General features: G+C 37.6%; 1 protein-coding gene across 8 annotated transcripts in view; it reads right to left on the bottom strand.

The window, feature by feature from the left end:
• The window catches only part of MAP2K5 (mitogen-activated protein kinase kinase 5), a 261,792-nt gene that overhangs the window by 185,064 nt on the left and 49,318 nt on the right, over nt 1-27,410 (bottom strand). For all 8 annotated transcript variants that reach the window (XM_005862082.2, XM_005862083.2, XM_014536301.1 and 5 more), the window contains 2 exons: nt 22,704-22,752; nt 15,869-15,933 (listed from right to left, as the gene is read on the bottom strand). In XM_005862082.2, the coding sequence (XP_005862144.1) occupies nt 15,869-15,933; nt 22,704-22,752 (114 nt within the window). The remainder of the gene's footprint in view (nt 1-15,868; nt 15,934-22,703; nt 22,753-27,410) is intronic.

The raw sequence follows: 27,410 nt of genomic DNA, 5'->3' as shown, positions 1-27,410 counted from the left end.
TGTTATGAATCGTAATGTAAATATCTGATATGCAGGATGTATTTTCATTGTTACAAATTGAACATAATTAAAGCATAGTGATTAATCACAAAAACAATATGTAATTATATATTCAGTATGTGTTTTCCGATGGTTTTAGGCGACCCCTGTGAAAGGGTCGTTCGACCCCCAAAGGGGTTGTGACCCACAGGTTGAGAACTGCTGGTCTAAAGTAAGAATTTTGATTGGTCACCCATTTTCATTATCTATGCAACTCTCAATTCTTGTTAGCATAGAAACTTAAGACTGGCTATACTGAGATTTAATTATTAACTAAGTCTACTTCCTTATAAAAAATATGGTATCCATTAAAGCCAATATGATGTTAGATCATTGGTTTTCATACTTACAGATGCTGTTTTCTTGCTCTTAAGATCACACAGTTCATTTATTTTCCAGGGGGGGAAAAGCTAACTCTGATTTTAGGTAAATTTAGAATAACCAATGTAAATCTTTCTCCAACTTGGAAGTTTTTCCATTTCCAGACTTTATAGCCTTGGCATAAAAGAAATTTAAAACCAAAAGAAAGGGGATGATAGAAATTAAAGGGCTAAATGCACCACTAGGAGATATATACGTGGAATGAGGTGATACATTTTGAACCTCCTATTTTAAAATAAGAAACCTGAGAGTTGGCTGTATTACATTATGCCAAAAGATTAGAAGGCAATTCTGAAACCTACACCAAACCAGTAGTACCCTTCTTTGCCTTATAAAAGTGAAGTGCATAAATGTATGAGTATATACATGCACATATAAACAAAACAAAAATCTTTTGTTATCTTGTGAGATTAGTTTAACACCTCCCCCCCCCATGTCATCTTTTAATGCAACAACACGTTTTCAGTAAACAAATGTAAACTAGCTGTGTCAGTTAATGAAAAACGTGTTTTACTGCTTGATCGTTTTAGAGATTTGGTCTTATCGTAGGTTTCTTTGGGGGATTTTACCAATATGTCATATACAAAAATAGCCATCCACAGAAAAAAATTCAAATAGTGTCAGGGAAATCAACACTGACAGTTGTTGCCTTCTATAATAGAGAAGCACATTAGCCAGGCTCTAGCTGTTAAAACAGAAAACCCAAAGTAAACAGCAGTTGTAAAAAGAAGCTTCTAGGCTGTACTAGTTCAAACAGTCTATGCCAACCTTCCTTCTGCCTAAAAATCCATTACAGATGCTTGACTACTGATTGCAAAATAATTTGTTGTTAAACAACATCCCGACCCCCCAGATAGTTTAAGTATCATACCAAACATGCTATTAGGTTGCAGATATTAACAACTTTCTCAAGATGATGATAATACATAGGGCTCACAAACCAACCTAACATATAACATGGGGAACTGGGCTGGGTTAGAACGATAAAAGTTATGATAACCCTACATTTTATCATGTCATCTGCTTTCTATTTACTCTGGTTATATACCTCTTTTTACTCCCACACCTGCCTCAAAGTTAATGTAATCACTGCCTCCATATTTCTTCCATAAACTGGTGCAGGCTGGTTCAAGCCTTTAACACTCCCCACACCAACGAAAGTAATATCTTTTAATATATGGCCTAAATGCCTTTGAGATCAAGGAGGCTAGAATCACAGTGATCTCTTATCAAAGGTTCTGAAAAAATGTAATGGGCAAAACAGAGAGGCAAGAGAAATAAAGCCTGATAGGAATGAAAGAAAGAAATGGAGTAGTTAGGCAATACATGTGGGAAAAATAAGAATACCTTCAGGATTAACTCGCTAGGCAACTTCTCTCCTGAAATGGTTTCATTGCACAGTTTCTTGGTGGAAAGCTAATAAATCACTTTCCAAAATCAGATACAAAAATGGCTATTTCAGAAAACTTCCTTCGATTAATAACTAATATTCCACTGTGCTTTATATTTTGTAAAAAGTGTTTTATATAGAGAAGCTACTTTATTTGGTACACATCTGTAAGGTGTACATTCTCATTATCCCCACTTTGTAGTTAAGGACAGGAAGGCTTGGTGAGGTTAACTGCTTCAAGATTCTTATCTGATAAGCATTGGAGTGGGAAATAGGTTCAAGTTCTCTGAAGCTAAATCCAATGCCTGTCCCAATAAAACTGGCTGCTTCTAGAACCTCTAACTCCAGTTGTCTTCAAGATTCTCTGGATATGGTCAGTGTTGATTTTTTAAAAGCAATAGGGAGAATCGATTGAATAACTCACTTTTCAGAGTTGCATTAACTTTTTCAGGCCACTGGAGTACAATTTACTAAAGTACCTCTCCTAGAACACTAAATAGGACCCTAGTGGGTCAAAGAGTAAATGCACCTCTGGAAAGTGAGCCATTTATTCTCTTCTTCCCTGTAGTAACAGATGTAATATGCCCTCTATGACAGAAATATTAACCTGTTTCCATTAAAAACTCAAGAAATTTCCCACACTAGAGAAAATTAGTATGGGGAAGATTCCCTGGGGGAATAAGGCAACAATCTATCTTCTATAACCCTGCCCATAATACTGTTCAAAAATTAACATGTAATTATATGAAAATATATATATTTTTTAATTCATTGGAGATTGATTTTAATCTAGACCTCAAAACAGAAAAACATAAATTCAAAGCTCATGGTTTTCAGTGAGGAGATACATACAATATTGTGATGGCTAGTTTCATCCTGTACTGCAGTATTTACAAAATAAGCTCAGCCCTGGCCAGTGTGGCTCAGTTGGTTGGAGCATCGTCCCATGCACCAAAAGACTGCGGATTCAATTCCCAGTCAGGGCACATGCAGGATCACGCAGATCAATATCTCTCTCTCTCTCTCTCTCTCTCTCTCTCTCTCTCTCTTCCCCATTCCTCTCTCTCTCTCTCTCAAATCAATGGACATGTCCTTGGGTGAAGATTAAAAAAAAAAGCTTAGACATTCATCTTGTTTATGAAATAAGCTATATATCACAAACAGCTATTCTTTCATATATCTCATTATACTACAGGTTATCCCTTTGTCTGAAAAAATATTCCTTGTCTTGCAAGTATGTATATTATTACTTCTAATCGCTAAAAAGGCAAAGTAATCTGAATACATTTTTGAGTTGTCTTTAGAAATAGCTATTGAGTTAACATTTGTGAAATACCTTAACAAAGCCAAACTTCAAGTTTTAAGCATTGTTAGTCCCTTACTCTTCTGGAAGATGGCTATGCAATGAAAATAAGACAACTTTAATTTAAGAATCATCCAGCTTCTAATTAAACTGCCATAGGCAGCTGGTTGGATAAGTTTTAATCAGTTTCAATCACCTATTGATTGGTATACTGAAGCCTAAAAAATTAAAAGTAAAAGATGATTGGGGAATTGTCCCATCTCAGAACAACAGTAGAGGCCTCTGTAAATAACTCCTCTTTTAACCATCAGCTAAATGAACACTTCAATACTGCAGTACAAAGTCTTCTGCAAAATTACTTTAACTAACAAGCAGAAATTTATCAGCTTCAGCCAAAATCAATGCTGAAATCAATTTGAACACTGGTTGTGTCTAAAGGGGCTCATTGGCAATTTAGGGAAATTACACCATGTAAATGCCTGTGCTTTAATTGAACAGTTTCATCAACTAGGCTGTGATTGCTGTCCATTCATTTATTTACTTTCGCTGCAGCTACCATTCTGCAAAGGAATAGCTTTTGTCAGGCTGAGGAGAGGCACTCTGTCTTCATTTTGTGCACTTTTGTGCATAACAGACTTCATGAAATGGGCGTATCATGACTGGGGCCAAACCAAACCAGTAAGGACTATTTATTTTAACATAAAAACTGAATAACACTCAAACTATCATTGTACCTTCCACCATCTGGGAATAGTCATAGCTAAATCCCTAAACCAGAAGGAATTTGAGTGGCTTCCCTGCACAGGGCACTGTGCTTCTATGTTGAGGAGCTATGTTCTGGAATACAGATATAAAGTATTTGAATTCTAAACTCAATTCCAAAAATATATAAACTATATTAGAATATTCTCTTAAAAAACTGAGCAACATTTTGTTTTACAGCCTCTGAGTGTAGTCAAGAAAAGGTGGTATTTTCCAATCCATTCAAGAAATTAAGTCTTAAAGTTGTCACACATTTTTAAAGTAAGATTAATGGAAGGAGAAAGGAAGCGGGGTCTGTGTGGGAGGAGGAAAACTAACTTCCTTATAAAGACCAGCAGCCCAAACAACAACAAGATTCCAAAGATTATTTAAATACACACAAAAATACACTGACTAAACCATGGGCAATGAAAAATCCCAACCGGGTGAAGTGACATTTTTTACATTGTACTAAATCAGTTACTTTGTTTTTATTATTATTACTAGAGGCCCGGTGCACAAAATTTGTGCATGGAGGTGTGTGTCTCCCTCAGCCTAGCCTGCACCCTCTCAAATCTGGGACCCCTTCAGGGATGTATGCCTGCCAGTGGGATCTCTCCCTAACGGGCAGTTGGACATCCCTCTCACAATCCAGGACTGCTGGCTCCCAACCGCTCGCCTGCCTGCCTGCCTGATTGCCCCTAACCGCTTCTGCCTGCCATCTTAATCACCCCCTAACCACTCCCCTGCCAGCCTGATCGACGCCTAACTGCGCCCCTCCTGGCCCTATTGCCCCCAACTGTCCTCCCCTGCAGGCCCGGTCACTCCCAACTGCCCTCCCCTGTTGGCCTGGTCACCCCCAACTGCCCTTCCCTACTGACCTGGTAGCCCCTAACTGCCCTCCCCTGCAGGCCTGATCGCCCCCAACTGCCCTCCCCTGCTGGTCATCTTGTATCCACATGGGGGCGTCCATCTTTGACCACATGGGTGGCTACCTTGTGTGTTGGAGTGATGGTCAATTTGCATATTACCTCTTTATTATATAGGATTATTTTTTAAATCCTCACCCAAGGATATTTTCCCACTGATTTTTTGAGAGACTGGGAGGAAGAAAGAGAGACATACAGAGAGAAACATCGATGTTAGAGAGACACATAGATTGGTTGCCTCCCATATGTACCCCAACCAGGGCCAGGGATCGAGCCTGCAACCAAGGTATGTGCCCTTGACTGGAATCTAACCTGGGGCCCTTCAGTCCAAGGACCAACGCTCTATCCACTGAGCCAAATCAACTAGGGTTAAATCAGTTACTTTAAATATTACAAGTTCCAGGGGAGGAGGAAAGAAGGAAGACAGCTGTCTGTTCATATGGGACATCTGTAAGGTACATGTGCCCAATGTAAAAAGTAAAAAGTATAACTGTAGTATGTTTGCAAGTAAATGCCAGCAGAAATCCTTCAGCTTGTACACAGTCTGCTTACTTTAGCTCTCCTCACAGAACCAAAGTGTAATTATTTACTAGAAAGAGCACTGGGAAAGGGATCAAGAAATAACGAGCCCTAGATGGGTTGGCTCCATGCACAGAGCATCAGCCTGCTGACCAAGGGTCCCGGGTTCAATTCTGGGCAAGGGCATGTTCCTCAGTTATAGACTCCTTCCCTGCCCAGGCCCTGGTCAGGGCACGTGTAGGAGGCAAGCAATCGATGTGTTTCTCTCACATCGATATTTATCTGTCTTTCCCTCTTTCTTCCATTCTCCCTAAAAAATCAATGGAAAAATATCCTCGGGTGAGGGCTAACCCTGGCTGGTTTGGCTCAGTGGATAGAGCGTCGGCCTGCAGACTCAAGGGTCTCAGGTTCGATTCTGGTCAAGGGCATGTACCTTGGTTGTGGGCACATCCCCAATAGGGGGTGTGCAGGAGGCAGCTGATCAATGTTTCTTTCTCATCGATGTTTCTAACTCTCTACCCCTCTCCCTTCCTCTCTGTAAAAAATCAATAAAATATATATTTTAAAAAAAGGATTAACAAAAGAAAAGAAGAGAAAAGAAAAGAAAGAAAGAATGAATACTGAGTTTCAGTGGTGATGCCTACTCTACCCAGCTACATTCTAATGCTGCTGGAGATGAACCCTGGGCATGGTGGCCCAGTTTAGAAATGGAAGTGCAGCCACTGTGTGGAGCACCTTATGTGTTCTGGGTATATGTAGGCAAGCAGGGCCTTGAAACATTTTACTTGGACTTCCAGGAAAGGAGGGAAACTTCTCATTTGTCCTTCTGGGTCACTTACCCAGCTGTTATACTCTGCAACACTAAGAATTACCTTCAAAACAAGTTAAAAAGGAAAAGAAATAAATGGTGTACAGAAACTTAATCTGGTACATGTGTTTATGGTAAAAATTCATTCTGAATTTTATCTCATGTATTATCATTTTTTCTACCACTGTATAGTTTCATTAGCTATACATTTTATTGCTGAGAAATGTAAAAATATATTTTATTCATAGTTTTTACATAACTTTTCTGAAAACTTAATTATGGTCTAGTAGGAGCTTTATGTTTATTGACTAAGTAGATTGTTACATTTTGCTGCTACAGTTAGCAGTTGTAATAGAATCAGTATGAGAACCTTACACAACACATAGTTTCCAAATACACTAAGCTTGTTAAAATGCTATATTGATTATGCCCTAAAGCAAGTTCTAATTTTGTCTGAACATTATTCACTTCATTATTTGAATTCACAAAACAAAACCCACAAACTCTGCTTTTAGAAATAATACTGTACATTCTTTTTCTTTCTTTTGTAATACTGACAAGGAAAAATATAGAAATTTTAGAGTCAAGGGGATAGCATAATACAAAGTCATACTTAAAACCAAATTAATGTTTAAGAAAACTTTATGATTAATATACACAGCTTAAGTCTCTATTGCTATTTCCCCTCTAATTTAGTAATTTGCTCCCCTGATTTAGTTAGTGCACAAATCAGAACCTAAACATGTCACTCCAGTAAGACAACAATTTAACAGAAACATGGTCTCTTGTATCAGAGTAACCAACAACAGAGCAATGAAAAAAACTGGCAGAAAGTTATACACAGTAAATGCCTTTTGGACTTTCCAGTGAATTATTTTCCAAAAAAGCAATTTAAGGAAATACCCTAGATGGTATGGTATACAAATATTTGCTTGTGCTATATACCAACCAAAGACTTCAATTTTCTAACACATCAGATACTGTAAAACTGCTAAAAAAAATAATGTGCATTATACCAGTAAATCAAGAAATGCACCACCTCCACTAGCATAACCATACAATTAATCTAGGTATTTTATTATTAAATTATAGGTTTTAATAAGTAAGGAGACCCAAAGGGTAAACCAAATAACAAGTTATGCTGCAATAATTCTATTAACCAAGGAATGATTATTTTAACATCTACTAAAAAGTAACAACTAGAGATGGCACATCACTGACTTTCAGAATTATATATTATGTCTTACACTCAAAAGTAATCTGGGTTAAAAATTAGGAAACTCAAGAGAGTGAATGACAAACAGAAAAATCCTGGCTTGAGGAGTAGTCCCAAGTACTGATGTAGGTGTCAAAAGACCAGAGTTCTGGTCTTTTTTCCTCCTCCAGCTTTCATATTAAGGTATAATTAACAAATAAAAACTATATATATTTAAGGTATACAACTTGATGTTTTCTACTGAGTTCTACTCTTGATTTAACCTTGGGCATGCCACTTAACCCTTCCAAGCTTTGTCTTTCTCACTGGTAATATAAGGGGTAACCAGACTCACCATGCCTTCTTTAGCATAGACTTAGCAAGGTCTAAAACTTCCAGCATGATAACACTCTGACCAACTCTCTGCCCTCCCCTGAGCTCACACCACTCCAACCACGCTGGCCTAGACACAACATGTTCACACCCATCTTAGGGTTTTGCCACTAGTGCAGTGGTTCTCAATCTTCTGGCCCTTTAAATAGAGTTCCTCAAGTGGTGACCCAACCATAAAATTATTTTCGTTGCTACTTCATAACTGTAATGTTGCTACTATTATGAATCGTAATGTAAATATCTGATATGCAGGATGGTCTTAGGCGACCCCTGTGAAAGGGTCGTTCGACCACCAAAGGGGTCGCAATCCACAGGTTGAGAACCGCTGCACTAGTGGTTCCTTCTGCCTGGAAGGTTCTTTTCCCAGATTTCCCCGAGACTGGCTCCTTCCTGTCCTTCAGGTCTCAGCTCAAATATCACCTCCTCAGATAAGCCTTGCTGAGTACCTACTTTACATTCTTTATATCACTTGCAAGGTCTGATATCATCTTATTCTGGTGTTCATTTCCTTCATTACTGTTTGTCTGTCTTACTAGTGTGAGTCCAGGAGCACAGGGAACTTGTCTGTCTTGTTCACTACTGAATTGCATGTGCTCAGGACAGTCCTTGGCATAGAGAAACCCTCAGTAAGTATTTATTCAATGAATAAATGAATCTAAAGTAAGAAAAAAAGAAAAACCATGCATCACCTGACATAATATTTTTATGATAGCTGAATGCTGAATTTAGTTCTGCAACTTCAGACTTGGGAGTAACCTCTGCAGTCATGTCTTGTCCGAGTCAAAGTAGGAATGATTTTCTCAGCAGTTCTGAACAAGAGCCACGTCGTTCTGCCTAAGGTAGGCGAATTCACACCTCCCAGAACTGCCTAGCAATGGACAACACTTTGAGTCCATCCTTAGGTTGTGAAGAATCTGCTTCTGCAGGTTAATTCCTGAAATACTAAGTGGCTACAGTAGGTAAGGCGCAGTGCTAGGCCCTGTGAGGATACCTACCCAGACACGACCCATACTTAACTCTCCATCCTTCTAGACACAGGTCCAATGAGAGCTGGGCTGTCCTTGACAGCTAGTACACTGCCCTCCACAGAGCACATGCTCAGAACATGACTGTATAGCAAATTAATGAAGGAGGACTGGACGGCACGATTCCCAGACCCTTTATTATTCTCTTCATGCTCCTCCAGGTGTTCTCTCAACTGTCCACAAATCTCTGTCAACTTAGTACTTAGGACCAGACACTTTTTAAAAATATATATTTTATTGATTTTTTACAGAGAGGAAGGGAGAAAGACAGAGAGCCAGAAACACTGATGAGAGAGAAACATCGATCAGCTGCCTCCTGCACGCCCCCCCACTGGGGATGTGTCCGCAACCAAGGTACATGCCCCCGACCAGAATCGAACCTGGGACCCTTCAGTCCGCAGGCCGACGCTCTATCCACTGAGCCAAACCGGTCAGGGCCCAGACACTTTTGAATCCAAAGGTGGCATACTGTGATGAAAAGTAAAACCCAGTTGTAATACCCTCCTAATGCAGCCAGAGAATAGGTTTCAAATGGAAACTAGATCTCTTCCACCCTATTAAAACAGAAGTAGTCTTATGCTTTCATCTGCTCACAATTACTTCTGCTGGGAATTTTAAATTTATTTATAAAGAAAGCATTTTTAATAAAATAGTATAAGTCTTACCACTTCAAAATCATTTTTCCCTGAAAGAAGATGGTGTTGAAATACTTAGATTCAGCAAATTCATACTTGAAATATTACCATAATGTATTGATTTCTACCAGACTCAATTGACTGAGAAGTTGTTTGTATAGCAATATTGGCCAAAACAATATACTAGAACAATTTTGTTATCCATAGTAATCAAGTGCATTTCTGAAGTATAATTATACTGTCATAAAAATAAAGCCAAGCTACACTTTTCCAAGCAATAAAACAATAGAGGCTATAAAATAGGAAGAAAAGGCTAAATAAATGAGATTTTTTTAAAATGAAATTTAGTATCTTTCAGAAACACCACCACCTCCTCTTCCCTTAAGCCAAGGTTAGCAGAAAATGATCAATACTTCAATCTCAATAAACTATTTCAATAATAGTTAATTCGGGTGGAAACAGAGTCTGAAAATCTACGCTCAGCAACCTGTGACATCCTGTCATGTTGGTTGGATGCCAATAATCCATCGTTGCAATAACAGATATGAGCATGTGTGAAGCTATAGGAACGTAGAGGGAGGAGCAACGGTGGGAAAGGTGTAGCGAATCACAAGCTCAGGTCCATTCTTTAAATTCTCATCAATACAATACACATTATTGTATGAAACAAACCTATACCAGTGAATGCTGAGAGGGGGAGAGAGGGAAACATACATAATTAATTTTATTTGACAAATACTCATTGATTTTCTGGAAATATTAATATCCTTACTTGTCACATGATAGTATAATGCAATCTAGCAATATATAAGTATTTAATTTTGCATTAAGATGATGTCTTGTTTGCTTGTTAAAAATATGACCTTGGTTGCAAGGAAAATGCTGGTCATTTGATTGGAAATTAAAGTTAAAATAAATCAAACTATCACCTTACTCCTGGGTCAATATCAAGACCATTTAAAAACGACTCTTAATTTATAAGATGCACTTCAAGGAAAGCATATAAAGGATTGAGGGGTTCCTGATGCAGTCCGCAGAGAAGCTGGGGTCAGACCTCCTACTGTTTAGGTTTGGCACTTTTCAGGTCAGCTGGTGAAAGAAGTGAGAGTTTCTGGGTACTTTGTGGTTCTACATAGGTTTTGTCAGGACTCTTTTTATTGTTTCCTCTAAGGAGTCCCATGATTTAAAATTTTTTGTTTCCTAAACAGTGTTTAATTAGACAACAATGTATTTTTCATTTTATATAACTGACCACCAGAGCTTTTAATTTTCATGAAAGAAATCATGTAACTGAAATAATTCCACCTCCGAAACACAAGTATAATATTTTAATTGGCCTGTCCAGTCATATCACAAGGGCAGAATACAATTGACTAATTCACATGATCTCAGTTACCATCTCAGAGGACCATCCTCACCCTGCTGCCCAACAAACATCTCGTAAAATAGGTAAGACAACATAAAGGAGGAGAGACCAACATCTTTGAGTATTATCCCTTTCCTCTTCTTCTTGTCTCTAGATATGGTTAAATTAATTTGTAAATAATGGCATATAGCCAATCTTCATAACACCATATAGACAGCATATATGCTACCTATTATATCACTGAGAAAATTCTACCCTATATCAGGTTCCAGGGGTGGGCAAACTTTTTGACTCAAGGGCCACAATGGGTTCTTAAACTGGACCGGAGGGCCGGAACAAAAGCATGGATGGAGTGTTTGTGTGAACTAATATAAATTCAAAGTAAACATCATTACATAAAAGGGTACGGTCTTTTTTTTTTTTTAGTTTTATTCATTTCAAACGGGCCAGATCCAGCCAGCGGGCCGTAGTTTGCCCACGGCTGGGTTAGACCCTTAATTGTACTCTAGGAAGCAGATGGAGGCAGAAAATTCATTACTGTTTTCAAACACCTATAGACTAGAATTCATGGCCAAAAAGCTGGCAACTTGAGTCTTAGCCTGAATCATTTGTATTAAGGAAAAAATATAAAAGATGTTCCTTAAGTGCTTGTTAGCTAACTGACTTGGCATGACTTAAGTCCTAAGAGTTTAATATTACTTCATTTCTAGACCCAAAGCTTAAGTGACTCCATGAAATTGTGAGGACAGAGCAAAGAACCTGAGTGACTGGCCTTCATGATCACAGAATGTTTCCAAAGCAATTGAGACTGTTAATTACTCTCATTTCAATGTGCCATAATATCCAAGAAAAGAGAACAGTAACTAGTACTTGGTTTAATGGGTGCTACGTTCTCAAAGTTTTAACATCTGTAAGAAAATTAGTCGTTCAAATATAGCCCTTAATTTAGACATTTCTATTGTTCTTGGTTAATATTCTAGAACAATCATGCAGCCCCTGAATTCTGCAAGATCTATAAGTAGCTAGATATGGGAAGGACCCAATTAAAGAGTCTTATTAAAACCAGCTTGAAAAAACCTCCACTTGCCTCATTCCATGTCAGCCAACATGTATAAAGAATCTATCCTTAGGACTATGCTGGGTACACTAGAAAATACAAGAAAACACAATGGACTCTGCTTGACCTTGAGAAACAACACTGCCGGGGGTTGGGGGTGGGGGGGGGAAGACAGTGAAAGAAAGAGGTACTCTGAAGAGTTCCTGGCTCTGCTACTGAATGGTCACAGGAATGCAAGCCCTGGCTTTCCCCGGTGGTAAAATGGGCTTAATATTATACCAGCTGTCCTACAGCAATTACAAAATACCACGATGAAAGAGAAAATACTTTGAAACTTTAAAAAAATCATTGTAAGATTTATGTAAGAAAAATAAATCATATTCATGAGACAACTAGAAAATACAAGAAAACACAGAAATATACTACATATCATAATATAATGTAGAATTTCTCAAAATTAATTCAACACAACAGTAATTCTGTGAGATGTTTATAGGTGCATTTCAGAAAAATAATCCCATAGCCAAGTAAGCATAGGGGGCATAAAGGCTTAATGACTTTTCTGTTATTAATACTACCATTACCAGTAGCTAACATTACCAGTAGCTAACATTTAGTGTCAGTCATAGTGGTAAGCTTCTTCTATGGTACATCTCACTTAAACTCACAACAACTTTGTAAGACAGATATCCCCATCTTACACATAGGGAAATTGAGGCAGAAGACATGATATAACTTTCCCAAGGTTACACAGCTAGTTAGTGGCAGATGCAGGATTCAAACTTAGAACCCCCACATGTAATCACAACACATACTGCTCTCTACTTTCTCAAAGTTTTTGAGATTCATTGTGAATCTTTCAGAGGGGAACAGAACATGTGTCTTTCCTGAATGAATTTTTTGGAACAACTTGTAGTACTTTGGTAAATGGAGCAATAATGAAGGTGCATTCATTTCCTTTTCCTAAATTATTCTTCCTCCTAGGCTTGGGCTATATTTTAGTGAAAGGTGTTTCCTTTATGGTCCATTTCATCCAACTCAGTAGTCCAAGAAATACCAACTTAATATTATCTGCCTGGATCACTATCAGAGAAGGGCAGGGACTAGACACAGAATTTCATGTTGCATAACTGGAGAGAACATCTAGACGTAAGGGATGAAAATGTCACCAACTATTAAGTAATATATATTGCAGTTTGTCCCTTGCAAGTCACAATAGCCCATAAAGTGGAGCAAATAAGACTGGAATGTTAAACTTTTGCTTTGTATTTATTAGCTTTATTATACTTTATAAGAAAAAAATTAAATAGGCCCATTAAGCAGTTTTGTTACCAACGAGTGGATTTTCCAATATTTTCTTCATCTAGTTTATGTAGCATAGCCTGTAATGTAATCATTTTGTTTGAAAAAAATCACAATTTTTATAGTCAAAACCATTAAGGTAAACTTATTGTAGGAGAAAGTCAATCATAACACATAAAACATTTGGTTTTATAGAGACTTTAGTAAAGTGGATTTTCATTTCTTGATGATTATATCATTTCTTTGTGCTGAACTAAAAGCCAGGGACATAAGAACAGCATACATTGAAGCCCAGGAAGTAGTGAAGGCCAATGATCAATGACAAGCAGTCATGCAATTTGGTATCTTCATGTCCTTTTCCTTAAGAATCACCTAGGCAATAAGGTAACTGAAATGTCTTCTTTTCATAAGAAATCAACTATACAAAATAAAGTACTAAAATGATCATATTTTAGTACTCACCCTCCATTAACAACCACTGCCAAAAACATTAAGTCTTACAACATGCATATTGAGCCTAAGAAATGGTAGCTAAATGAACTCTTAGGATAAGTTGCTAATGTCACTGTAGCATGCCAGCAAATTAAAGGGCTAAGGACATGTGGGAGGATGTTCCCTTGGATATTGTGGCCCTAATAAAAGGAGAAGTTCTAGCCATGCTTCTTGCTAAAAACATTAACCCGGCAAACGGGAAGTTATTATTTAATGGGTACAGGGTATCATATTTGCAAGATGAAAAGAGTTCTGCAGATGGGTGGTGTTGGGAGTTGCACAATAATGTTAATGTATTTAATACCACTGAACTTAAAAATGATTTAGATGGTAAATTTTATGTTACATGTATTTTATCACAATTAAAAATAATATTTTAAAAATATTAATGTAATTTTGCTATAATTTTTCCTTGCTAGGTGGGCATGTTACTTCCATCTCTCTCCCTTTTAAAGATATAAGCCTGTGTTTTAAGGTGAAAGATTAGAATTTTAACATTAGAATATTATTTCAAGTAAAAATTATCTGCTGGGATTTGGTGGCTTTATGTTTTCTCCCTTCTGGAACAAACCAGGATAGTAAATTCATAATCGGCCTTCAATTAAAAAATACAAACATGCTTGACAGTTAAATATTTGATGAAACAGCACAAATAAGAAATGTTTTTGGATTCCATTTGAAGCCAATAAAAGGAATCCAAAGAGTTGCTAGAAATCTTTCCTGTATTATTATATCTGGCTATCAGCATGAAAGCATGAAGAAGGAAGGTTGAAGCTTTGAAAACTTCTCCCTTCAGGGAAATCAGGAGAAGAAAGTCGGAGTATACATGTTCCTTCTTTCCTTTCTAAGAGTACCTGAGCCCATGAACCTTCAGAAAAGAGTGAAAATCCAAGTCAGATAAAAGTAAGGAGGAGAGGACTAAAATGAAGAGATGCTAGTTGTGCAGAACTGGGGACTGCATGGGAAGGAATGCTAGTATGATCCAAGGAAGGCCAACAGTAGCCTCAAACTCACTAGACACAGTCATCAAACATTTGAAAGCAAGACACAAGTGCTGTATAAGAAATATGCCCTTACTTTATCTTCTGAATTATCATAATGCAAGTACTTAACATTTAGACCAACTATTCAAAGTATCCAGTCATCTGTAGGGAAAAATCATCCAGATAATGTAAACACAAGTTCTGAAAGGGCTGTATTCAAGAGAAAGGACTCACATCCTGGCTCTACCTGCAGGGAGGACTGAAGCCCTGGGTGGGGCCTGAAGCAGATGACTTTGAAGGAGCTTCTAACCCTGAGGAATCTAATTCTATGCCAAGACTGCATCTATATGTGGAGGTTGTTCTGGGGTATTAGGATGCGACCCTTCATGGTCATAGGGCAATTTTTACATGTATTCATGTGGTTAGTTAAAATTCTAGGGACATTAGTAACCAATTAGAAAATAAATTATTTTACAACTTTGAAAATATATATTAACATCAATGTTAAAATATCTAAGGTAAAAACACAATCGTAATGTGATACAGGGTTAGCTCTCTGGAGGAAAGCTTTATTTCTCCCTCAGGGCTTTCTTACAGAGTATGGATTTTTTAATTCCTGGTGGAATATTTTTCATACACCACTGCAGACTATTAAGTACCAGATATTACATTATATAGTTTAAACTTTGCACTACACGAGAAAGACTTCCCTATTGAGAGAACTACATTTTATGGTTAGCATTTTTTAATATGAAAATGAACACTCCTTTAGGACAAGATCACTGCAACCTGAATTTGGGAGAATTTTATAACTTAACATATTCATCAATGTGTAGAAATTCTCTCAGGGGAACGGGGTGGGGAGAGAAGGAAATACAACAGGAAGAAGTCTTGTTAATAACTTACAGTGTTGACACAGCGCAAAGCAGTGGTATTTATAAGATATGTCCTCCACTGGGCATAGCTGTAAACAGGCAGGGGACTAGCATAGGGTGCTAGCAAGTTTTAAAAAATCATGTTAAAGAGAGAAGGAAAAAATGCATTACACTTCAGGCCAATTAAAGGCACACTTGCTAATGGTGGACTATTAACGGATCACCCAGGAGAAATACAGACTCAGAAATATTAAAAAGGCTATATAAATGCACTTTTCCAAGCAATTCCTGAGAAAAATAGATGCCTTGCAGAATTTTGGAGTCAAATTTGGAAATAAGATCTAAGCGCTGGTGGTCTTTTAAAAATCTGTGCCAAGGAGAACTTGGATACCCACATGTGGAGAGCGGAAAGTTTAAACAAAATTGACTACTCACTTGTAGACTGTGCCTCCGTTGCCATGACCAAGGGTGTCTCGATACCGTATGTCTTGTTCATTCATCTCCACAAGAAAGAGAGAAAAACAAAAAGGGTGTCATGCTGTGGATGGAAATGTCAAGGAAAAGCAACTCTGGGCCATAAACAACAAGCAGTCTGGGTCATTTCAAGTTCAGCTGCAAGAACGAGAAGATCAATACAACATTTGCTGTCCAATTTATAAAAGACGATACCAAGGGACAAAGTGATGGAAAGTTTAATGACAATTTGTTTGCCTGGGTCATTTCATTAAAGTTTGATAAAAGGTGTCAAAATGGGATGATATAACATAGCTCAAAAGGGTCAGGTCAGAGATACTGATAAGAACACAGTCTCCAGTACTACATATAAGCAATGCCAACAGCGCTGCACATAACCAAAGTCAAACTTGGGAAGACAACACACACACACAGTAATCTAATTCACGATCTGTAAATAAATCAGCCCCCGAAAACTCCTCAGATGACCCTATAATTAACATTAAACAAACTGAGTAATGTTAATGATTTTTCCTAGAGTAGATATAGCTTTTCTTTGGAAATGATAAATTAGTATACAGCAATAACTGGGTAGAAATCATATTAGATGATAGACAAATGCCAAATCAATGCACTTTCAAATGCACATATAGGCAAATATTATAATGCATACAAGAAAGCCATATAAGCATGTGATTCTTATAAAATCATTTCCATAATTTAATATATAAAACAGCATACACATTTTCCCAGGTTCTGTAAAACTGTTATGCCACAAATACTACTTTCATTTGTATCACAAATAATAGTAAATTATTTTAGCACCCACAAAATAACTCCCTAATAATTATTTATCAAATTACTTTAAGAGTAGTCAGATTATATTTGATCCATTTAGTAATTTTCTACACACTGGTCTGGTTGCTTAAAAATTAACTGCCAACTTTGTTCACTAAGTGGCTTCAATAAAGGTGTTATTTTCCATATAGCTAAAGCTTGGGAAAAGCCATACTAAGCCCTGAAAAAAAATCAATTTCCAGGGAATTGAACTGCCTTGCATGGGCAGAAAATGGATGGAGTTTTTAATTCAATACCACCTGGAAAAAAATAGTTTGCTTTCAGACTATTATAGTAAAGCTTTAACTATTTTGCTGTACTCTAAACTCCCACCAATTGAATAAAGCAAGGCTTCATTTATCAAGGGAAATATTTTTCTTCTATACATTTCTGAAACTGAAGCTTCAGAGAGCTGTAATAATTAGGAGTACAGTGCAGGTAACAGAAACAGCTTCCTTTTCAAGCCACTTTGCCAACCCCTAAAAGAATATTAACAGATTAATGTATGAAGGCTAATTCCGCACCCGATTTAATTGTAGTACAACCTGATTGATGCAATTTGCAATTAGCTAATTACTATATTTAGGGTTAGTGGAGATATGACAGACAAGTTGGAAAAACTGACAACTATTTCCTCATTTTAGGGAAATTCTGTTCCTCACTAATTATATTACTAATACAGAAAACAACCACCACCATATTTTAACCTGCGTGAAAGATGTGGCATGAAGAAAAAAACCTCATTATTCTGGACCAAATGATAAATTTTAAGACAGCATTAAAAAAAGGAGCACATAAAGTAACTTGAGATGCCAAACTAGCAGCGCTGCTATTTGGTTTACTTTGATGGATGGGTATAAAGGATACATACGTAAATAGCAGTACTATTGGTGGGTACAAATAGGCTAATTCCTTTAAAGTATTTCTCTATGTAGTTGAAACATGACTCTAACAACCTAATTTGTACCATTAACTTCCCTAACAAGCTGCACCCTCATCATGGCTTGAAGTAAATTTCACTCAAGTTCACAAATTCTGAATTAGTGGCGCTGAGATTTAAGAGTAAGTAGGCTGGGGCTATGGAGTATATGGGAGCCGGGCTCTGGTGAGGTGCATTCTGTGGTCATATCCCCTTCGCCTCCATCACTCCATCAGGGCCTTTCTGGTAAAAGGACCAGGAGTTTCCTTTCAGAAAAATACCCAAACCAAGACATACGGATACTCCAATAATATACAAGGATAGACCTAGGACTTTGGAGGGAGTTTGATTTTGTGGTATTTTGTTGGAGGAAGAGAAGGCAAAGGAGTAAGTATGGCATGTCGCTGAGCAGCTTCAACCATTATAATCCCAAATTCATAGTCTTTTTACCCATTAAGTTGAAAAGAGAAAGGGAGCAGCCACCCATCCAGCATTCCCAGCACCCAACCTAAGCAGGAGTGGTAGGCATCCAGAACAGTCAGAAGATAGAGAATATTGTATGGTGTGTGTATGCGCGTGCGCTACGTAAGCAAATTCAAGGATAGGAGTCTGGAATCCCTCGGATAATGAGGTAGATTGTAAATGCCATATAAATATAAAAATGGTTTTGAACAAGTTCTAGGAACAATACCACATAAAAAGACAGTATCCATAAAAAATGGGGAAAGTGTTTCTATGATGTTTTAAAGTTTTATAGACCGCTGCCTGACCTATGAACTCATTGATAGATTTTATATTTTAAAATATTAGATTCTTTTTCTTTTTGCTTATTTGAATTTTCTAATTTTGTATGGTATACAAATATTATGATGTAAAAAAAGTTTCACAAAGGAAAACTATCAGAGCTGACCTCATAAATTGATTATAAAATTTTCAGAATTTCATAGCTCTGATCAAAATGTATTATTTTAATTGACCTCAATTATGGAAAACCATTAAAGGGATCAACAAACAGTTAATACTTCTGCCCTTTTACTTTAAATAAGTCTACTAATCCAACTTTTCAAAATGAAGCACAGGAAGAGTGCTCATTATGATGCAAAAGTGGGGTTTAAAAGCCACAGAGTACATTTAAATAATACAGTAATTAGGATCAGATCTCACAACCACAGAATTGTATAGCATTTTAAGCATTTAGCCCAATTCACATAGGTCATATGTGAATTCACATAACTAGTCAGCAACTAGTCAAGGCTAGAACTGTCTTTCATGTGCTCCACCAGAGGCTCGATCTTAGCAGTTGGTCTGTGTAAGTATGGATGGACAGCCTCGCCATCCATGGTCACTGCCCAGAGGAAGGAAAATAATCAACTCGAGGCCACTCACAAGTTAAAAGCAATTTCATTAGTTATGGTATTTGTTTTTAAGAAGAAAACTTTAAAAAATTACATAGCATTTTACATAGAAGAGGTAAAGTAAAACTTTTATTCAACAAAGATATCAAAATAAATTTTAAATATAACTGTTTCCTTGTTTTGACTAAAAAAAAAAAAAAAAGGCAAATAAAAGGCAGAATAACAGAAGTGAGGGTGGAGAAAGAAAAGCCATGAGAGTTATGATTACTTGTCAGCTGCAGAAATGGCAAATGACCTGGGAGAAATGACTGGCACTGGGCTCTGCTCCTGCTGAAAGAGAGGCAGGTGCTGTGAAAGAAATGTAGGCACACACTCAGGGCAGAAAGGGTGTGTTGTGTGGGTAGAGGAGGGTGTCATGTAGTCTGGACTTATATACACAGTCTCGTTTATGTTTCAGTCTTCATATGGGATCTAAGATGAACTGTAAGAATCTAAGAGTTTTATATACTGCTGAAAATTAGAATTTAAAGCTAATTTTACAGTACAATGCCTATTTTTCTTCCTCCTCCTTTTGTTTTTTTAAAACAAAAAAGTTTTTCTAAAGGCATTTGAAGTTCTCAAAATACCAGCCAAACATGCAGCAGGATCAGAATTAGTTCTAGATCTGTGACTTCTCAGTACATTTATGCTTGATTTATTGGGAATAACAAAATACTGTCACAAAATCTCCCACAAAATCTAAAAATTAAAAAGAGGAAAAACAACTTTAGAAATGCAAAGGTCAAAGTTACACATACTTGGAGTAACTGTGCACTTTTTAAATCCTTTAAATTGACCCACTGGGCCTTTTTTTTTTCTTTCAGTTTCAAATCAAGAGCTAATGTTAAATAGAAGATAGCACACTAAAACTGAAGTGGGAAAAAACGCATCCAGAAAACACATATTTGGTACTGATTTATAGTTCTAAATAAAACATGCCAAAAATACCTTAAGGAATCCTCTACTTAAGCAATAACAGAAAAATGGTATCTCTATTCCAATGACTAAATGTTAAACTTTTTAAAAAGTGCTTGATTTAATATAAAATTAATGAAATTAATGGGAAAAATGAAATGGAATTCAATTATGAATCAGCAAAGAAAATATTCTTTGTTTATTGTCTGCGTTAAGAAGAATCAGTATCTATCGCTTATAAATCATTAAAATAAAAATGCTCAATTAATCCTTATTTTATATGTAAAGGTCTGACAGAAACTAGTCCTATCACTAGACCTTTGCTTCACAAATCGAAGCAATAATGGTTTCAGAAGCAGTCACACTCTATGAGCAGACAATTGGAGAGATTTAGTAAATCCCACTTTATAGAGCAGAGACTAATCGGAAAATACAAGCCAGTCAAATGTTTCTTATGAACTGTTGACACTATATCAATGCTGAATCAATTGGTGGCATTTACTCTGAGTGACAGAAAAGAAATAAATATTTATATCACATAACCTATATCAATGAACCCAGGCAGAAAGCTATTTCTAACCTGTCAATATTTGATTATCTTGAAGAATCATGTCCCTTTCTTTTAATGATTAATATGAATTCCTTATTAAATCTAAGTGGAGGCTAGTGGAAAGGCAAATCATTATTAATGCTTGAGAGCATAAACCACTAAAATAAAAAACTATGCTCAAGTGTTAAAGTATCGTTAAATGTGACTTACATCTTCCATATCAAGGGGTGTCAGTGCTCAGCCCAGAAATTTATTGACGCCCACAACTGTGCACATTACCTCGCTGCAATGCAATCTCACTCACTCTTTAGTTACCCTACAGCATCAAGGAATTGAGGAATTGGTAGAAGGAATTTTTGAAGACTTCCAATTGTGTTTGTTTTTGTGAATGAAAGTAAATATAAAGAAGGCTTATCCTTAAGAGAAAGAAAACACCATACTGTTTAATGTGGGGTTATCACATTCCCAAGGGAAAGCAATACAATCTTTTAAGTGTCAAAAATCACTGTCGTAACAATCTTCCACTGAAGGGAACCTCATAACCAAGACCACTAAGATATTTATGGCACTAGGTTTGTTGTCAAAACACAAGCAACATTTCTGGATGTTTATTTTTTGCAGTGGAAATAAACTGTTTTTCATTTCTGAAAGGGGAATCTATGACAGGTTATTTTCCATTGCCTGGGTTGAACAAATGTAGTTAAAGCTTCTTAATTTATGTCAATTTTGAAATATATTTTCCAGCTGAAGAACACAAGTGACTCATACATAAATTACAATTAGTAACAAGATGTTGAAGATATATAAACATCCTAGGGAAAAAACAAAAAAAACAAAATAAATATCCTAGGCTGTGCTTTTAGTCCAGTTTGTTTCATACTGACTCTGAACACACACAGGGCACCAGAAGGACACACATGTGAACCTCAATCTAAACCAATCTCAGACTGCTTAAAGTTAAAAATATTAGATAAATATGATCTAAAATTCATAAAGATTACACCTACAACACCAGATTCGTCTTCGCTGTGTATACAATGTGTACGGACTAGAACCCACACATTCTGGATGACGATCAGATGTTAAAACCAGATCAGCTTACTTTTTCCAACTGTATTCAAGGGATTGCGCACTAAATAAGGCAGGCTTGCAGGAGCACCACCATACAGTCACTGTTTTAAGGCACACCCATCTATTAGGCCATAAAGTTACAGGTGATATTAAAGGACAAGCATGAGGACCCAGCTTTGTCTTCTTGACATGCTCCACTACAAGTACTTGATTCATGAAATGCCAATGAGGCTTGGAGAGGTCAGTGTGTGAAGGCACTGAATAAGCATCTGAGATAATTAAGATTTCAGCCTTCGAAACATGGACGGGAAGTGAACAGCAGTTAAGAAAATCAATAAGAGTCTTTTATTTGCAGTGACACAGATGTCTCAGTCAATAGAGCCTAATAGGCAGGCTTAATCGCAATGGACAGGCGCCTGCCTCCAAGGCTATCAAAGGGCTTCCTCTATAACAAACATTAAAACACATTTATGTTGCTATTGAAGAATCGAGGACCCGGTAGGTAGCTTAATTTACCAATGTATGTTTAAAAGCACTATACTATTTCAGATGTGTCCATTTACTTGAATCAAAATTAGTGAGAAATAAGTGGCCTGCAGGCCCGTTTGTCCCTCACTGGGTGGGTTAGGTCATGCAGCTTTAAGATGGACAGTCGACTAGGCAAACCAGAGCTCCTAAAGCCTCGGAATTTTAAATGCCAAAGATCTGCTGTTATTCTATTTCCCTGAAAAGCCAGTGTTAGTTTCAGGACAAAAGAAGTGTGCTATGGTGAGAAAGTAACAGTTTGGTTTATTTTTTCTCCCCAAAGATAATGAAAGAAACAGTCACCTCAGGATACAGGGCCATTTCGACAACCCATGGGTTGACACACTTGTTCAGAACTGATTAACTTTTTTTAAACTGAGAAGGCAGCAGGGTGTGTGCATGGTACTTCAATCTGCCGGGAGTGAAACCCATTAGCACAGTTTGAAAAACGTGCTGCAAATTGTTCTGCCAATCAAATTAAGCCATGTAATTCATTTATGATAAGAAGACATTCACGGATTCTTTATCTGTTTGTTAAGTTTATGGATACAAAAACTAGACAGTAATAAGTTACTACTATCTGAAAATATTAACGATGACACCTACCTGGCCATTAGCTAATATTTTTTTCAGTTCAGCAGAAGACTTCTTTAAGCTGGAAAGGGAAAACATAATTTTTAATGGCAAGATCATCGACACCTTTGAACACCATTGAAAATTCCAGAGTAAAAACATATATACAGAGACTATACTCTTTATATCCTTCTCCTTGTATAATATTTTTTCAAAAGTAACTGGCCAAATGGCAAAACTATTAATAAAGTGACTGCAACCCTATTAGTAATTTAAAGTAATAAAGAGGCCTACAGTCAAAAATGAAGACAGAATATTGTAGACGACTTCCGTGACTTATTTTGGCTTAGTTCTGCTGCCTTTGGGTAGCCTTTCAGTGGCTATTTTATGTGGATTCTTTATCTGCTAAATACAAAGTACTTAATGATGTACTCTTAGAATGTTCACATCAAACAAAGGTTACAGAACTTCAAAAGATAAGATGATTTAAATCCTGATCTTTTACTATCCTTAGAGTTAAAATTCACTTCCTGGGAAGCAAATGTGTAGTGGAAATAAATCCTGGTACTCACTAGCTGTGTGTTCTGGGACAGGTTACTTATTTATTCTCTCTGAACCTCAACTTCCAAAGTAACTCTTCTCCCTGTGTTAGTCATCTGTATAGACAGATGTCATTTAACCTACCACACCTCCCCCAAAACTGAAAGATCCCTGAGAACACAGACCACATCTTACTCACCTATCTATGTATTCCATTCCCTTCACATCTTTGAACCTAGCCCAGTGACTTGGCATGTGTTTGATAAATAGTGATAATTATTCTGGCTATTATTATATGTTGGACACACACACACACACACACACACACACACACACACTCACTATTCTAAGTAATAATCAGTCTTCTTTCTAAATACTTCTTAAACTTTTGCTATGGTCAAATGAAAACTATGAAGCTTTAGTCCAGTGATGGCGAACCTATGACACGCGTGTCAGAGGTGACACGCGAACTCATTTTTTTGGTTGATTTTTCTTTGTTAAATGGCATTTAAATATATAAAATAAATATCAAAAATATAAGTCTTTGTTTTACTATGGTTGCAAATACCAAAAAATTTCTATATGTGACACGGCACCAGAGTTAAGTTAGGGTTTTTCAAAATGCTGACACGCTGAGCTCAAAAGGTTCGCCATCACTGCTTTAGTCTCTACTTTCCCCCGATTTTATAAAGCCTGACTTCAACCAAGGGTTCTAAACTTTAACAATGTCCTCCCAAATCTAAGAATTCATGCACTAAAGCAGCAGTTAAGAATTTTGTAGAATGGAACCAAAGCTGAAACATATATATAAAAAATAACTGCCTAAAATCAGTCCAGTTAAAAAAATTAAAAAATAGCAACTACCATTTACTAAGTGATGACCACACACCAGGCACTGTGCTAAATGCTATTACTTATAATCCTGATTTAATCCTTACAATAACTATACCCTTGTGCATTAGTTTAGGAAAACTGGCCTGTGGGGTATAGTTACTCCTAATTTATATTTAAAAAATTAAGGTATAGACCTTGCTCAAAGTCAGTCTCTCTCTCTTAACACATACTCATACTTTTTCCCCCTGAAAAACATCTAGATCATTCTATTCCCATAAATGACTCCCAATTTAATAGCTACAATTTTTGTAAAAACAGAAATAACCAAAGAATGCTCAGGCAATGTTTCTCCACAGATATTCCATTTTATTACACAACTTGAAATAATAACATTTTGATTCACTGCATTTACAAAATACCTTTCATCTAAGAAACAAAACGTGATCCCTTAATACAACTTCATCAACCTTCTAACACCAGAGGTAGATAGAAAGTCTAATCATTCTAATTTTATAGAAGGCAAAAACCAAGATGTTTGGGAAAGGTTTTGCCTTGGTAGTGGAACTTGAATTCCGTAATTATGGCCTAGGAACACCATGTGGATTAGTAAACTCAATCTAACAAACAGCCACTCACCTAAGGCAGTGGTCTGCAAACTCATTAGTCAACAGAGCCAAATATAAACAGTACAACGATTGAAATTTCTTTTGAGAGCCAAATTTTTTAAACTTAAACTATATAGGTAGGTACATTGTTATTAACTTAATTAGGGTACTCCTAAGCTGGCCTTTGCTAAAAACATCCTCAATCTGATTGAGGTACGTTCGCTGAGGTTGACCCCTTCCAACTCTCCCATCCACACACGTCTTGTATACTTGTTTCGTGTATCTTTTGTCACCCGCGCGCGATTTGCGGAGGCGACTAGCACTAACCACTGAACAATGAGATTGCTGACTGACTGGCTCACTCAACTCCTGAATGAATCGAGCGTGCCTCCCCCGCGCTGCGTCTCCCGCGGCCCGACCGACACCCCCCACTTCTTCTAACGCCACTTCTTCAAAATAGACTCGCCCAGGCCGAAAACCGACTTCTGCGCATGGGCCAAGAAGTTTCAATCGCACTGTACGTGAGCGCCCGCACATGGTATTTTGTGGAAGAGCCACACTCAAGGGGCCAAAGAGCTGCATGTGGCTCACGAGCCGCGGTTTGCCGACCACTGACCTAAGGCAAAGACGGATTAATGCATTGAGAGTAACAGAGGAAAAAGCTGATTTCATTCATTATGCCAATATCTGGCTACCAGCTTTGTCTGGTAAAAAATTATATCTATGTATTCTGAAATTTTCTTTGTGGCCCAGTTTACTCGATATTTTATTTATCTGTATGGTCACAGTGACTTTTAAAAATGACTTTTAAAGTCTTTTTTAAAATTTAAATGTTATACAATTATAACCTGGTTATGACACTTTAAGAGGGACACTGAGGCATCCAAAGAAGAGTAAAAGGGTGAGAGGACTAGAAATAATGTCATAAAGCCTGAATAAGCCTGGCCAGTGTGGCTCAGTGGTTAAGCACTGACCCATGAACCAAGAAATCACTGGTTAGATTCCGGGTCAGGGCACATCCCCAGTAGGGGGCGTGCAGGAGGCAGCCGATAGATGTTTCTCTCTCATCCATGCTTCTATCTCTTCCCCTCTCCCTTCCTCTCTCTCTCTCTCTCTGAAAAATCAGTAAAAAAAAAAAAAAAAAAAAAAAAAAAAAAAAAAAAAAAAGGCTTTAAAGAAAAGCTGAATGAGTTGGGAGAATTTAATCCCCCAAAAAGACTTAAAAGGAATCTAAATTAGTTCGTTTGTTCATTCATTCATTCAAACATTACTTACTATCGCCTATATCCCAAGAATTAAGCCAGGAATTGGGAATTCAACAATGAATAAGTTATAGTCACTGTCCTCAAAGAGTACAGAATTTACAGGGGACAGAGGTGATTATAATACAATGTGCTAACTGCTATAGTAAGGCAAGCACAGGGGGATTATGGGAATTCATAGAAGGGGTACCTGGTATAGACCGGGAAGTGGGTAATAATCAAGTATGGTTTTTAGAAGATAAGTTTTGTTCCTCAAAGATGACCAAAATTAGCCAGACTGAAGGTGAAGAAGGGGATTAAAAGAGGAGCAATGCAGGAAAGAGGCAGCAGATGTGAAAACCCCAGTAGTGAGAGGAAACGTGATCCATTAAGGGCACCACACATTTACCAGCAGACCTGGAATGTCGGCTAAGAAGGGGCAAAGTGGCCGGCCGGGGCCCAGAAAGGGCAGAGGACCCACATGTAAAAGGCCACTGCTCACCTGCTGTGAGGGTACACTTCTCCTTGAAGACTGTGAGAAGCAGTAAAAGGGAAGATAGGCTTAGAACTCACATCAGCAAGACAATTCTGACCGCAGTGTGCAGGAGGGACTTCAATGGGGCAAGACTGGAGGGAGGAAACTATTGGGAGGCTGTAGCAAACCTTCCTAAGGTTGCGACCCTTTAATACAGTTCCTCATGTTGTGGTGACCCCCAACCATAAAATTATTTTCGTTGCCCCTTCATAACTGTAATTTTGCTACTGTTATGAATCGTAATGTAAATATCTGATATGCAGGATGTATTTTCATTGTTCGCGACCCAATGGTTGAGAACCGCTGGTAAGACCCTGAACAACCTTTATAGCAACAGGGGTGCTGGCAAGTAGACAAGACTCCAGAATGATTTAGAGGTAGGGAATGACCGCATGTGGGGCTGAGGAAACCCCAGGAGGCTGTGCAGGGTGACTGGCAGGTCATCTGGGGTAAGCAGCTGGGTAGATATGGGAGAATTCACTAAGATCGGAAATCTCAGAGAAGTATGTTCAGAGGGAAGACGACTGGCAGAGTTATCACCTAGAAGAGAGAACAGCCCTGTTTTATGGCTAAACCAAATCTTTGAGTGGGTAGTAAAGGTAGACAAATCTCAGAAAAAGAGTGTTCTGAGATTCAGCTACATGAAAACAGAATAGGCTACCTTGGCGAATAAAGAGCATTCCTGCCACAGAGATGCTCAGGAAGAGTCTGGATGATCACCTGGCAAGCTGAAGTCAAGCATCTAAGGAGAGTAGGCTTAGATTGGGGCTTCCCGTCTCATTCTCCACACCACAGGCAGAGTCTTTCATAAACACGGAGCTGGCCAAGGCACTCTCCTACTGAAAGTCGTCTATACATTGAGAGGAAAATTCAAACACATGACCTTGCATGACCTGGCTCCTGTCTATCTCCTTTCCTCCCATCACCCCTATTGCTCTTCTCCTCTCTCTCCATATCTCCCCTCAACTCAGCACCCCACCCTGTG

Source organism: Myotis brandtii, unplaced genomic scaffold (genome assembly GCF_000412655.1).
Source record: "Myotis brandtii unplaced genomic scaffold, ASM41265v1 scaffold160, whole genome shotgun sequence".
NCBI classification, from domain to species: Eukaryota; Metazoa; Chordata; class Mammalia; order Chiroptera; family Vespertilionidae; genus Myotis; species Myotis brandtii.
This window is presented reverse-complemented; position numbering and strand designations above follow the sequence as displayed.